Source organism: Cibotium barometz, chromosome 12 (genome assembly GCF_041138505.1).
Source record: "Cibotium barometz isolate CiBa-2024 chromosome 12, ASM4113850v1, whole genome shotgun sequence".
NCBI classification, from domain to species: Eukaryota; Viridiplantae; Streptophyta; class Polypodiopsida; order Cyatheales; family Cibotiaceae; genus Cibotium; species Cibotium barometz.
This window is the reverse complement of record NC_141057.1, coordinates 2956035-2971493: the sequence shown is the minus strand read 5'-3', so window position 1 is coordinate 2971493 and position 15459 is coordinate 2956035. Positions and strand designations below refer to the sequence as shown.

General features: G+C 43.4%; 1 protein-coding gene across 5 annotated transcripts; it reads right to left on the bottom strand.

The window, feature by feature from the left end:
* Nucleotides 1-1793: 1793 nt before the first annotated feature.
* On the bottom strand, nt 1794-11950 carry LOC147632953 (BEL1-like homeodomain protein 1). Of its 5 annotated transcripts, XM_086805959.1 has the most exons (6): nt 11071-11206; nt 9205-9537; nt 4498-6012; nt 4010-4386; nt 3098-3158; nt 1794-2983 (listed from the first exon to the last, which is right to left on the bottom strand). In XM_086805959.1, exons 3-6 carry the CDS (start codon nt 5695-5697, stop codon nt 2129-2131), a joined length of 2493 nt encoding a protein of 830 aa, XP_086662085.1. In that variant the 5' UTR covers nt 5698-6012; nt 9205-9537; nt 11071-11206; the 3' UTR covers nt 1794-2128. The 5 variants fall into 5 exon arrangements, with proteins under 5 accessions (XP_086662085.1, XP_086662081.1, XP_086662083.1 ...); XM_086805955.1 differs by lacking the exon at nt 9205-9537 and having other exon boundaries at nt 11071-11950; XM_086805957.1 differs by lacking the exons at nt 9205-9537; nt 11071-11206 and adding an exon at nt 10292-11040.
* Between the last annotated feature and the right edge of the window lie 3509 nt (nt 11951-15459).

Sequence of the window (15459 nt, the reverse complement as noted above, 5' to 3'; positions counted from 1 at the left end):
AGCCTCAACTTGTTGATGGGGGTACTTTCAACCGTGTCATTTTCTTCTTCAGCTTCCCCTGGATCTGGTACAGCTGCAAGAACGGAGTATCTGTTAGGTTTGGCAATAGGGTGAGAGGGCTTGGGCTTGATGGCTGGTTTCCTTCTAATGACTTGAACAAATTCAGGATCTCTTATGGCTCCGGCAGACTGTGGGGGGCCAAGAGCTGAGTTGGATTGACTAGGGTTGAGGGGGGGGTCTTTTTCAATTACTTGGGGGAGGATTATCTGAGGGTTTTTTAAAGGGCAGTTTCTGATGAGATGTCCCTGTTTGCCACAATGAAAGCATGAATTAGGCAAGTGTTTGTAAAGGATAGCCTGCGAATGAGAGAACTCACCACAACCTATTTCTATTTTGTCTGGGAGGGGGAGGGCAAGGTCAAGTTCTACTAAGACTTGGGGGTGCCATGCTGGGTTGTAATCCGAGAAGGCTTTGGTTCCTAGAATTTGACCTAAGGGGGCTAGAATAGCTTTGATCCAGGGGTTTAAGTGGATGGGGAGATTAGGGAGCTCGACCCAAACTGGATACACTGTCGACTTGGGCCCGTCTGGGTTGAAGTCCTTTGACCACCTCATGAAACAAAAGGGTATATGTCTGAACATCCATTGGCCAGAACTGATTACTTTCATTGCCATGCTTGCGTCTTTGAATAAAAAGAGGTAGTAACCTTTGGGGAGGGCTTGAGTAAGAGTAACCTCTATTCCAAGAGGGGACCAGCTTTCTCTTATCCAGGCTCTCATGGCTTCCTTAGATGGTCTGGGCCCAAATAGGAGTCCCACTAGACACCTTTCTGAATAATCTTCTACTCTGCTCCTTACCTGGTCTATTGGCAGGTTTACGTGGACTGTGGTGGCTGCATTGTTATCTCGGTCGGTGAGGTTGACTGTCTCTTTCGACAGGACTGTATCTGCTGCTGCCTGTTCTTTTGATGTCGGTCTGGACGCCTCTTTGTTCTTTTCCTTGTTCTTCATGTTTAAGAGCTGAGCTTTTGCATCTTTTAATTCCTGTATGAGTCTTGAGTTTTCGTCCATTACTGCTTCCATGACATTCTCTCCACTCCACGACTTTTCAGGGATGGGGTTCCACGGGTTGGGTGGGGGGGGTAACTGAGATGTTGAGGGAGATGCTAAGTTAAAGTGACTGCTGAGCATTGGACTTACTTTTGCAGGTGAAGCTGAAACGGTCTGTGGTCTGATCAAGGACGGGCTCCTCCGCTCAGTGCCCATGCACTTGGGAGGGCATCCGCCCGCAGAGAAAGAGAGCCTGCGCTGCAGATTGAAAGGGCGGGAAACAGGGGAAGAAACAGAGCTTCGAAACAGAGCTTTTTTTTTTTAAAGTTGATCTCTGGTTAAGGAAATATTGCTCACGACTCTTTCCAAAATATTAAATTCAGAATGCGTTTTACTTGAAAAAATTGGGCCTCCATTTACGACTCCACTGCCAGAAGTTATGATAAAGGTACTGGTTTTAAGCTTCATCTGCATTTACAAGAGCTCATGAGCTCACTGACACAAAGAATGAACAAACCTAAGGTCATTCAACTCAATAAGTGTACATTCTCGCTTTTATACATTGATTGCCACTTTGCACTTATGCCTGATCCAATCTACCTTGATTTGTACGAGCCAGGAGGAGTAAGACAGGTAGGTGGTGATTAAAGCCCAGTTCTTAGTGCTGCTCAATGGCTGAATAGAGAACCGTATATATTGATGTGCTTGGAGTGAATGTCCTCTCTCTATAAAAGTCGCAGGAAAGGGAAAAGAAGTATAATTACATCCTGTTGATTGATTACAACACTGTTCTAAGCCTAGAGGCATTCGAAAAGCACATGCCAAACCTGCCTTGGAACACCTCCGTCAGTCTAAAAAGGAAGGTAGAGACCCTCTCGAACCAATCTATGGCATATAATGTATGTATATATAAATGTTAAATACTAAGTTTGGGGTTGATAGTGCCACCACTAGGGGTTAGAAGTGCTTCATTTATAAATAAACATCTCGATTGGCTTGGAGGGGTTCAAGGTGCCTATGATCGTAGATTGGCCACAGCATTAATGCTTCTGTCAGTTTAGAAAGACAACACAATTTTCTCAGGTGAAGTCATGCTGTAGGATGTGGCTGGCAAATCTCTTCCTCTCTTGAAGATTCATAGTCTCGTAACTGCCAGTGTGCCCGGCTGCAATGTCATGCATGCCATAGTAATTGGCCGTATTAACCCCACCTTCTTGTCTTCTCGCCATCTGTAGCTGCCCCTGCCCTTGCATATATGGCTGCTGGGTCCCTGACAAAGACAACCCCTCGCTGTGCTGCAGGCCTAACGTTAGAGAGACGCCGGTGTTAGTTGCATAGCTTGCAGGAAGGCCTTCATTTGGATACCTGTTTAAGCCACTCAATTGAAACATGCCATACCCTCCAAGGTTTTGATTATCTTCCTGGACAAGACCATCTTGAGGGATGCCATAATTGTCCAAAGGCTCCGTTCTGAGTTTTGTCAGCGCATCTGCACCATGAAGCTCGTGAGCTTTGAACTCCAGATTGGTGCTCAAATTAGGTGACAAGAACGAAGAAGAATCCTCCACTCCACTTCGAGCTTTCTTGACTCCTTGGCCCATGCTTTCCTTCTCATGAAACTGAAAACTGTCCGGTAGAGAGCCTGTCAAAGTTTTGCTTTGGTGCATATCAGAAGCCCTTTCTGCAGCATTTTTCGCTTCAAGAAACCCTTCACTCTTGGAGTCAGACACCTTTGCTTGCTTCAACACTTTGTTAATCTCGCTGTTTCCTGCAACATCTATCATGCCAATTCCTTTGCTCGCATTTTCTCCTTCACCCCGAGGTGGTTTATCTGCCTCTTCTGTGTCATCCCCCTCCCTCATTTCTTCTGAATACATCTCCTCTACCATAGGTTTCCAAAGACGTACTCGTGCATTGATAAACCAGTTTGAAACCTATCAGCACAAGTCAACAAGACATCGCATTTTAAGTGTTTGCAGTCTCTAATGACCTTTTGATATTAGCATATCCACGATTCATTGATTTCAAAGTTGGTCTGCACAATTTACCTGATTTCGGGTGAGCCCAGTTTGCCTCGCCAACAGGACTTTGTCAGAATCTTTTGGGTACCTGTGAAGTTCATAACTTGGTCAATGAAAAACTACCCAGTGAAATTAAGAGCACACTAGATCAGCTATTCTTTCACTCGGGCCAAAGCTGGGTGTAGCCACATGGAAGGGGAGAGCCACGTCAACCAACTTCCCAGTCCGTGAGACCAGTCACACAGACCGCTCAAGGGGTTTTGTATACCCAGTGAAATTAAGAGTACACTAGATCAGCTATTCTTTCACTGTGGACAAAACCAGGTGTAGCCACATGGAAGGCCTCGGAGAGCCATATCAACCAGCAAGCACCAACTGAGCAGCCCGTGAAAGCAGTCACAGCAACCAAGACCAAAGAGCGGCGACTGGCAGCAGCAGACAGGATGGCAAGCCAAGCCCACCGGCAGGAGCTCACGCCTTCCCATTCATCCTTAAGAAAGTTAAGGAGTGAGGGGCTCCTTTGGAGATCCTTGCGTGTGCAGTCCGTGACATTGGACCCTTACGTGTGCAGTCCGTGATAGTGCTATGTGAGGGCCCATCAAGCCACACAAGGACAATGGAAGGCGACTAGCAGCATTGGACAGTGATGGCAGACGACAGCAAGCCAGACCTGCTGGGGCTGGGAGCCCAAGCCTCTGCCTGTATTCCTTAAGACAACACAGGAGTGAGGGGCTCCTTTGTGGTCTTAAGCCATGAGCCTGGCAATTTCTCTTGAGATTATGGAATAATGGAGGCCTGACTAGTGGCCGTGACTTCCTCACAGTATATTACATTTTGTTCTACTATTCATGGAAAATTTGCATGCTATGCTAGGGTACTCTATGTGCATATCGAAATTCTGTACATAGCATCAAAACTAAATTCAGGCAGAGAGCTTACGGGTGAAGGAAGTGCTCAAACAACCAAGCTCTTAGGACAGATACTGAACGTTCAGGAAGACCCCTCTGTGGTCGCCAAGGATGCTGCTGCATCATCCCTAACTGCTGTAGTGCACGCTGTTGGCGCAACTGTTGATCGATAAAGCGTAACCTCGACGTTTCTCCTCTCCCTTGCCCTAAAACTTCTTCTTCACCAAGTGCTTTGCAAGCAACATGAATCTGACTCCTGATTGCATCTTTGAGGCACCGAAAATGCTTAGAAATCGTCTGCAGTGCAAGCGCTGTGTATGTTCGGGCTGCACCCAAACCTGCTGTGGATTCAAAAGATCCCACAACAATTTGCATTTGATGATGGTACTGTTTGTATCTATGATCAACCTGCAGATGCAAAGAATCTTCTACAAGTTAATGACAGGGAATAATCTTGTAATAATTTTATATAATGCATCACAACATCATGCTTATATGCTTTTGCAGAGACATGACTACCTCATCAAGCATGCCCATAAGCTTTGCTTTCTTCATCTGAAGCTCTTGCCTTTCTGCCATTGTAAGCTCGACAACACTTTCATTATTTTGCTCTGGTATGCCTGCAGTATTACTGGGCATAGCCAACACAGTAGGAAGCCCATCTTTTTCATTGATCCAGCTAACCACAGCTCCTCCATCTTTTCCACGTGTTTCTGCCAGATTTTTATCTTGACCAAAAGAGCTGTTACCAAATGAGCTAGGCACAGCCCAAGATTGTGTCTTTGTCTGATTAGGGGAGCTGCTCTTGGCGCCTCTTCCAACACTCACTACCTCATTGAGCAGCTGTTGCGCAGGTTTAAGATATTTTGAGCTGTAGAGTTCGACTTTGGGGGTGTTTGATAACATATTGACTTGCCTATTGTTTGCTGCACCAATGAGCTGATCATGGAATCCAGCTCCCAACATGTTAGGGGATGCTCTGAAGGAGTTCAAATTTCCCCCAGTCCAGTGATTGGAAAATCGGTCTCCTTTGCTTGGATAATTCTCAGCACCCGTGTTAGTAAACCCGGAACCATTATTTACACCCAGCTCCGGGTGTTGGATAGGGAAAGACTGCAACTGGCTCAGTGAAGGTTGCTGTGGAGAAAGAGAGAGAGAGAGAATCTGGCCAGCACCTGTGGATGCCTGCAAGCTTTCTGCAGTTAAGCCAAGTGCAACTCCACTTGGAATAAATGGAACCTGCTCCTGGAAAGATGATTGAGAAAGGCTCCTTACACCAAAGTGGGACATGCCAGAAGTTGGATGTTGTCCTGGATTCATCGAGTTTAATCGGGCTGCCAAAGACTGACTATCTTCTCTCATGTCGCTAGCAGGTAGAAACAACAACTCATTCCCTCCATTCCAGCCGTAACCTTGGCTATTCACACGATTTGTGAAGATTTCTGGTGAAGCATTTTGATGTCCCATGTTTGGGTTTGACATGGAAGCAATATGAGATTGCTGAGACACAGGTGGAGGAAGAGAAAATCCAGCATACTGCTGCTGCTGGCCAGTGTTGCCAAGGGGAGTTCCTTGGCTTGCAACTCCTGAGGTGGGGCTAACTAGAACCATATTTCCAGAATTGGGAGAATCATTGTACCCTGTATAGCTAGGGTTCATGAGGTAGAGTGTCTGCATTGTATCTCCTTTAACATTAGATCCAGAAAGGTAAGTTGCCATCTCAAAGGTGTGATTTAGTTGGAAGCTCGACAGCTCAAAACAGCAACAGTAACTGATTACTTGCAGGTGTGACAAGTGATGATCTGATCCTTACAGAGTGTTGGAGCATCAAACTGTTCATATCCATAGCATGGGGCCTGTACTATCCTCTTGTTTGTGTTCTCTATCGTAGAACTCTTATGGTGAAAGACTTGGCTCAAGTATGGATCAGATCGACAATCCTTGTCAAGTCACCATGGTGCTTCTGGCAAAATACATCATGCAGGTTTCACTCAAGCACCAGTCAAAACTGCATGGACTTTCTGAAAGCAATACCTGTTACATGTTTCCAACATTTTTAGTGACTTTTATTATTGTTTTTTGAAGGTAACATACAAAGTCAGAAAAGGGACGGAATGAGATGTCTTTCCAATGCGTCTAGAAGTTTCCTTTATTCAAGAATTTTAAATGACTGCCCACTTGCTTACTATTCTCAATGCCTCTCTCTCTCTCTTTTTTTTCGTGATAGAAGATATATTACCAAAAATTACTTCTCTCTCTCTCTCTCTCTCTCTCTCTCTCTCTCTCTCTCTCGCTCGCTCGCTCGCTCGTCAGGTGCAGAAAATGAGAGTTACTTGGAAAAAATGAACAATTTAACATCTTGCAAAGTAGAAACTCCCAAAAGTCTGGCTCAACTTCAGGAGAAAATCAACTTGCCCACCCCCAGACCCATCCCTCCCAACAGCGAGGTGACAGCCCCTCTTTGCGTCTTCTGTGTGGTCGCATCGCTTCCAACCCACTAAGCATGATGTTGGGGCTGGCGTCTTCTCCCTCCCAGTCAGTGTGTGGCCATCGAGAGAGAGTGGGTTAACCTGTCAGTGGCTACCACTGTTGGGACCAGGTCAACGGCTTCTCTCAGACCCTTGGCGTACATCGCCTTATGAACACCATCAGCCAGGCCTAGGCAACGAGGTTGGGGCTCCATTGTTCTAACTACAGGGATCGTGACAGATTATTTGATGTGGCAGCGCAATTACTGCATCAGAGCAGGGTACTTTCAGGTATCTTCACTACAAGGATGACCACCATGTCGCTCGTTGCCAGAAGTCGAGTGGTCGTACTCGGAGACGCTCACTCGCTGTCACTCTTCACACCAGGACAGATTGCCACTACTCCCCGTCCAAACTAGCTCCAAAAACCTCACGATCCAGGGGGGACTCAAGTAAAGCCTGCAACCTTTTCCCCTAGGCACAAGGATCTACCTCTGGATTTCACACTGCCTATTTGGTGTTTTCGTCACAGCCTTCCCTTGAACTCCTCTTCTGCCGATGAGGGTGGTGTTTTTTTTTTTGGCCCCCAAAGAAGCATCCCCCCTCCTCTTGCCTGATGTAGCCTCCCTTTGAGAGTGGCCAGCCAAGCTATTTTTTGCATTGTATCCTGACCTCTCCAGAGGGTTGTTGTTGAACCCTTTTGAGGGTTGCTGTCTGTTTTCTTTTCACAGACTTTCCTTTTTCAACTAATAGAAGGATCTTTTCTTGGAAAAGAAAAAAATGCTGAGAGAAGAGAAAGAGAGAAAGAGAGAGAAACAAGACACCCAACTGGGTCTCAAAATTCCTTGACCTTTAGGATATCTCCTTTCTTGATGGATTCTGGCCTATGGTACCCAAACTGTCCAATAGGCCTTTATGGCTGCTCGGAATAGTCCCTTGTCAAAACAGCTGCCTATTGGGTGACTTCCCAAAATGCCCTAATCTGCAATTGTCTATAGCCGAACACTTGCCTTTGTCCTATGCTGCAGTGGAGTGCTCGTCTTGATGCCACCTAGATTCCTCTGATGCTCTGCTGACCTGATCAGAAAATCAGATGACTGCAATGAGAAGGGTCTTTTTATAGAGCCCAGTCACTACCCAGGCCTGTCCAGCCGCTGCCAAGGCATGCCTAGCCTGTCCGGCCACCTGCATAGCCAGCCCATCTGGACAGCGCAGGATAATGCTGGACAGATCGAGCAACCTTGCTTGGGCATCTTGCCTCCTAACTGATTGTCTGGTGCCCAGCACTTGGCCTAGTAAGCTGCCAGATATCTGTACACACCTCAACTCCAAGTGGGTTGCAAAACCATGCAGGGTTCCCACATGGAGAATCGCCTAGCTAACATGTTCCTAGACTAGTGTCCACGTGGCATCCAAAAGTGGGGCACATGTAACAAGTTGGCACAATATAGGAGATAAATGCCAACATTGCTGCGTAGAACATATGGATAGCCAAATGCACAGAGGCGACTGAGGGGATACATCCATGGCAGACGCTCTGTTGCATTTCAGGGTGATCAGAGTACAGGGCTCCTCTAAATCTGCTACAGCCAAGAGGAAGAGCTTCCTTAGAGATGGAAGAATTGCCCTTTCTTCAAACACTTTTCTAGCTTATCTTGGTTCTTTCAGCTACTTTATGGCTTTTCCATGCTTTGCACTGTGTCATACTTTGTATAGAAGTGTTTTTCCCCTTAAATACATGACCTTCTTTTCTGATCATGCAAAGAAGAAGCAATGTCAACAAAGCATTGTATAATTGCCTGTCATATGCGCAACCCCAACAAGCATCTAATGTCTGACTTCATGGATAGTCTTCAAATCCACATCCTTTTGAACATCACTTTTGTCTCACTTCCAATTTGCAGCAGACCAGCAGCCCCTTGTAGCCTAATTTGCGTCTACACTTAAGATGAAGCAGCTCCTTCAGTGCAGCAGGGTTCAGCTCTCAGATTGCTCCAATATCCAGCCCCAAATTGAGTGCATACAAAGGAATAGCAGAAGCTTCTTTCTGAGTATTTCTTCTTATCAAAAAAGCAAATACTACTCAAAAGGGAGCGTGGAGGCCGCGGGGGAGAGAATAAGGAGGCAGCAAGGATGGTATGAATGTTCAAAAGCAGGTTGCAACAACATCAACCTTGAATAGAAAAAGATCTCACAAAAGTTATGCTCTTAAGCATATGCTGCCAACCCCATTAATCATGTAGAGTTCTCCAAGCGATTCTATCCTTGTGTAGTTGCTATATGCTGCCAACCCCATTAATCATGTAGAGTTCTCCAATCAATTCTATCCTTGTGTGGTTGCTATAGAAAAATTGCTTTGACCTAACTGTATAAGACTTCCCTTGTGTATGCACCTTTACCAGTCAATTCATCCATAACCCCTTACCATTGACATTGATATGAGAAACTTGGTAAATCCTACATCCATCTATCTCCACACATTAGGCAATAAAAAAGATTGACAGACACAACCAAACCAACTCCTTCACTCACATCATGTTCCCAAACACACTTGAGTAGCTAATTAGCAAAAAACTCATAATATGTCTGGAGACATTAAATAGGATCAACTTTTTCCAGAAAATGGATTCCTACTGTCTTACCACTCCAAATGAAAGTTCCCAAAAAGCTTATTTTCTAACAATAATTACATCACTTTCTCTGGATCAACAGCTTAGAAAAATGCACTCAGCATGCAAGCCTGTTTGGCATGGCATACATGTAGTGTTTGCCATGGCCCTTGTAGACGCCATAAATATAGATTCCTCTTCTTTTCTTCATTTCATGCCCTTTAAAATAAGCTGCACAGAAATTGCACATAGCACTGCAAAAGGACTTGAAGACAAATTTTGTCACCGAATGAGCACTTGGCCATCTTTTATCCAAAACGTTTAGCTGGCATTCTTGCAGAGCATGAACCGCCGCATCAGACTGGCGATAAAACATGTATGAAACTCCTTTGCATTCTGCAACCTGATTAGGAGCCTAACTTGCACACACGAGTTGTTCAATCGATCCTGTTTCCCCGATTGTCAGCCCTCATCCTGTTTACCTGTATGCACTAAGCAGGAAAGCACTTGTGATTTCATAAGGCATTTTCTTGTCATGCACCTTCGTGATGGAATTCTCATGGTACCCCTCTCAAAAGTACACGACGGGGGTTATACACCCTTTCTATGCCTCAAAGACACTCAGCTAGTAAAAGGAAAATGTCAAAGATCACATACATAATGCTGGTGCATCATTGGCAGCAGCATTTTAGAAAACCTATGGCGTTTTCAGAAGCAAGAGTTTACCATTTGTTGATGGTTGACCCACAAAACTTCAGGGTTACATACTGGACTGTAAACTATAAATGGATACATATATGATTAGCACCGAAGATAAGCTGCAGGTGACACGTATGATACACATCACAGGCTGAGGTGCTGTATGATGCATCCTCACATTACACTCGGAACAAATTTTATGCCCAAACTGGTGTCCATGCTGCTACAAAATATTTTAGTGGTTCCTATTGTACCCTTAAATGTGTGCCATTATGCTTCTTCTTGCGGTCAAGCAAACAGGTTTGAAATCGATACCCATGGCCAGATGCAACAATTTACCATTGTCAACAGAAAATTTGTACACTCATGTGTCCCCAAAAACATCCTCTAAAGCATACACCACATATGCTGCATTAATTTTTTTCACATTTAACACCGAAAATATGACATGCATAAAGATGCATACACATAGACATGATGCATCCTCATATTACCATCAGAACAAACTTTATACTATTATGCAATGCAACTACCCACAGCAGAAGTGTACACTCTGGGTCCTGACTGTAATCGAGTCCATGTTCCTTTGTTCCAGAACTCCTCTTGACATGTGAGAATTCATGATACACACTACAGATAACGGAAGGTACATAATTTCATGCCTTACAAGAGGCCTCAATGGCTTTTGGGTGTCCTTATTTTGGTAATTTCAGGATGTTCGTTAGGGAACAAATGAGTCAATGGTAGATAAAATGGTGTCGCACAATTTATGAAATATTCACATGGAGCAAACCAGGCCATCTAAATAAAAGTCTGTGCAGTCAGCAATGCTCAAGCCATGCTTGTGCACTTTAAGTCAGCATGAAGTGTCAGATCAAGCACTTACTATAAGTCTAAGGTAAAATTTTGGTTCTAGTCACAGAGATTTTTTTTCCCATCTCCTTGCGATCAAATCTGCGTTCGTTAATGTTTACATTTGAGATTATATAACATGATTAAGTCATGTAATTTTTGCTAATTGAGTGGCACAGTACTACAAAGCGAGGCGGGAAAGCGAAAGAAAACGATCAAGTGTGAGGAAAGATGTTCATGGATTTGCAGCTTGATATGCTACACGCTGTTAACGACTGTAACGACGCCAAGTAATTAATCGAGCTCTCCATTACATAAACCAGGTTAATGAATGTATGCTAAATCGATTTAATCAAGCATCAGACTGGAAGCATAAGGGGGTGAATCTCCTAATTAAGGGTCAGGGTTTGAGAATGGATATGAACTTTTAGAAATGTGGAAAATGAGAAAGCGAAGGAGGGTACCTTACGGGAGATGGATCAGCCGAGGGAGGTGCGCCCGCAGATCATTATCATCCTCATCATCATCATTATCATGCAAAACAGGCTAGGTATATATATAATGATGTTGAAACAGTATGATTAGGGGACTTGCTCTATGAGAAGGAAAGAGCTCCTTGTTTTGGTGATGATGGTGAAACAGTATGATTAAGGACTAGTTGCCATGTAGAAAAAAAAGAGGAGGGGAAAAACAATAATAAAAAGCTTCCATGAAGATGAGGTTCTCTCTCTCTCTCTCTCTCTCTCAATGGGGGGAAAGATGTGAAGGGAGTACCATTGTCCCTTTCTCTCCCCCTCTCTCTCTCACTCTCACTCAGTGAAAAGATCTCTTGGGAAGAGGGACAGAAAGTTAGAAGCCAAAAAAGAAAGAGAGAGATGATGTTTGTGTAAGATGTATGCAAAAAAAAAAAAGATGCACCTAATGAGCAATTTCTAAGGTAGCCTGTTGTTGGTACTAGTAGTAGAAGTATGTAACGAATACTAAAGCAAGGTACTAAGTTGTAAGTAATACACTAAGGAAGACACCAATGAGGAGCAAGCTTCTCTTGTGTGCATGTGTGATTTGACTCTCCTCATCATTAGGGGCACAATGGTCGGAGCATGTCTAGGCTTAAGAGATGTGTAGTGCTTGGTGCTCAAATGGTGGGGGGGGGGAGGAAAAATGTGAGGAAGTGGGGGTGGGGGGAGAAACCTTGGACAATGGGTCAGGCACGCAGAGAGAATAATGGGGGACTGTGTCAGAAGAGAAGATGATGAGTGGAGAAGAAAGAGGACGAGGATATGGGTCTCCCTCAAAAGAAAAAGAGAGAAAGAGAGAGCTCCTAAAGAAAAATAAATAACCATGAATTGAGATGTGTGATGCATTTGAGAAACTCTCTTTTGTGGGTAGAAGAAGAAACAAATTAGGTGATACCGATGGTGGTTGAGTTTGCTATTGCTTTTTTGTTGCTTGTAGTTGGCCATCATGATGAGGACTATGTGAAGAGAACCCCTTTTTTAAAGCTTGGAAGATGGGGTTTGATAGCACTTTATTATTTTCTCCCCTATCTCCTAGAACTATACACTTTCTTTTTCCTAGGAGTTTGATAGCAATCTCTCTCTCTCTCTCTCTCTCTCTCTCTCTCTCTCTCTCTCTCTCTCTCTCTCTCTCTCTCTCTCTCTCTCTCTCTCTCTCTCTCCTCGATACCATCAAAACAACCACCCTTTCCTTACAAATTGATTGCATGCCATACCATGACAACCACTTGGTTTGTCTATTTGATTGATGAGATAGACAAAGATACACATCAAGTTTGGGGAGAGAGAAGAAAGTCCAAAAGATGGATGTTGTTGTTCCCTCTTTTGCTAATTTGCCACTTTTCTATACCTCCCTCTCCCATTTTTAGTGGCACCACACACCATCAAAACGACCACCCCCTTGAATAAATGGATTGCATACCATAGCATGATGTAGGCAAGTCACTTTAGATGGTGAAATGCATAAAGATAGCCACAAAAACTCAAGCAAGAAAGAAGATGATGTTAGAATGTCCATTTTGTGCTATTATTTTCTCATCTGTATTATACATTATCATAACTCACAAAGAAACAAACCTGAACAACCTTGGTGTTATGACTAAATATGGGTCCTATATTGGATCCTTGACATGGTATTGCATATAAAAGTATCACATGGTAGACAAAGATACTTTTGTCTTCAAATTATCACAAAACACCCATACATTAACTAACTAAGACTCTTGGTGCACATTCCTTGTAGGCACCTTAAATCATGTTAACTACCTACCTCGTTTTCTATGCCAACTTCCTCAACAACTCTCTCTCTCTCTCTCTCTCTCTCTCTCTCCAAACAAAAAGCCAACTTGAAATGTAAAAAAATGGAGGCGGTTTATGATTCTCGCTCAGAATGTTTGTTGGTTAAAAGCTAGCAATTCATGAGCTTTATGCCTTTATCTCATTTATGTTCTCTTATAAAAAGCATGAATATACCTCACTCATATTGAAAAAAAAACACCTTATGAGCTTTCTAGGTTGTCAAAACCACTAAAAGAATCCTTTTATTGTTTTCATTTGTTGGAGTGGGAAGCATATTTTAGATGCGTTGGTTTCATTAAGATTATAACCAAAAGTGTCACATGACCAAGTTTATAACAAACCTTCTTCCTTCTATTAAAAAATCTTACATCTTTTAAAAAATAAGTTTTGTTCTCTTCCTTTCTGGATGCCATATGTTTGTCTCCTCTTTTCCTTCATATAGCACATTAGAATAAACTATACATAATAAAAAGCCCATCCCTCTTTTGTGTACCATTCTCTTACCTAAGGACACAACTCTCTCTCTCTCTCTCTCTCTCTCTCTCTCTCTCTCTCTCTCTCTCTCTGTGCGCAATTTTAGAGTTATTCCTTCACTTTCTTCAATGTGTATAACATAATATGAAAGGAGCAAATCATTATAAGCTAATTATGAGAACTTGCATGGCTAAAAAGAGGGTTGAAATTTTCTTTATTCTTTTAACAAGAAAGACGTGTCAAAAAGATAATGAGTTGTATACAATAAAGTCAAGTACGCGTCCCTTTCTAAAGTTTGCGTGTGATAATAATGATTCATGATGTTGAAATATGCATTTTTTCTCTATACCAAACTTTGAAAAATGCATCGTCTACTGTAAGGTGGCCTTATGATGAAGCTTGTTGTTTATGATTGAGCATCACTAATGAAGGGATCAATAGCCTAGAAACTGTGCATTTGCATGCCTATGGCCTATTTCTTTCTAGGTGGCATGATCATGATATCTTTGTGAGGACCACTTAGTGCGCTTGGTGGGAATCTTCAATTGGAGCAAAACTTGGTCACTTTGTAGATAAGCAACTTACCCTTTTTGTGTTATCAAAAATATATATTAATAAAAAATTCAATGAAAGTTTAGTGCTTACCGTAAAAATGTGTTAACTTGGTAGTGCTCATAAACATGTGACCTACAATTCACATGAGAATTGTTTAGATGTATTTCATCAAGATAACAAGTGAAGGGTAGGCCTTTAGAAGGAAAAAAAAAATCTACAACTTTTTTTTTCCACACCCAGCTACATACGTTGCTTTAATTAATTGAGTACGAATTAGAGTAAGGTTTTAATATTACAATTCAATGCGTATCACCTTATGCTAACAACGTAGCTACCCCCTTTGAGCACATTGCACACCCCGCTAATGTTTCCACCACCCCTCCTCCTCCCCTTTCATCAGGTATTGTAGCCCACCGATGCAACCCTTGCCTCCCGAACTGGTGTGCATGTTCCTCCCCCAACCTTGGTATGCAACACCAATAAAAGCCTTGGTATGCAACACCAATAAAAGCCTTTCCCCTTTGTTTAGCACCAATTGCCAACAATCCAACGCGCTCCTACTTGTTGTGAGCTCATCATAATCCTTACTCCCAAATCTCTCTCTCTCTCTCTCTCTCTCTCTCTCTCTCTCTCTCTCACTCACACACACACACACACACACACACACACACACACACACACACACACACACATTCGATCCCTCACTTTAAAAAGAAAGGATTGATGATTAGTTCTCCATGCCTCATGAAGCTCAATCATTTCTCCATGCCTCCCAAAGCCTTGGCTTTCATAATGCATGCAAGAGGAGGGCACACGTGTAACTTTAGATTTTATTCTTATTTTGGGAGATTCGAAGAATCAATGGTATGTATCTTTTTTTGGGGGGATCAATAATAATTATTTATATTAACTGTTCAAAAGCTGTCATACAACCAAAACCATAATATCACTTACTACTCTTTCTCCACCTCATCCAAAATTTTACATAAAAACTCCCATCTTTCATCTTCTAACAAGAAGCAAGATTGCTCCCTAGAAATGTGATACCCCAACACTAGGCAAGCCTCTTATCAGCACAACCTTAGAAGTTAGAAGCCTCTTTAGGTTATGAAGTCACAACCTTAGACGGCTACAATAAAATGCCTTGAAGGTAAGTTACAACACACTTGCATTAACCGGGGAGACCGGTCAAAAGGTTGGGCAAAAATGTACTGGGGAATTATTGTGTTCAGATGGCGCCAGGGTGTGCTAGTCCAGACAGCGACGGGGTGAAAAATTAGACAGGCGGTTGCCGATTAGGCCCGGGCCCACCATGCAAGTGGCGCTCGCTAGCGTGGCCTTCCGTCACCCCCACGATTGAAGCTCACACGTGACGCATTGTCCATGCTGCGGGCCCGCAGACAACCACCATTCACTTTTTTGGTGGCCGCGCCTCGTACTACAGTCTACACCGGGCACGCAGCCTGATTGGGACACGTAAGTGGGGGCCGCGGCTCGCTACCTTCGTCG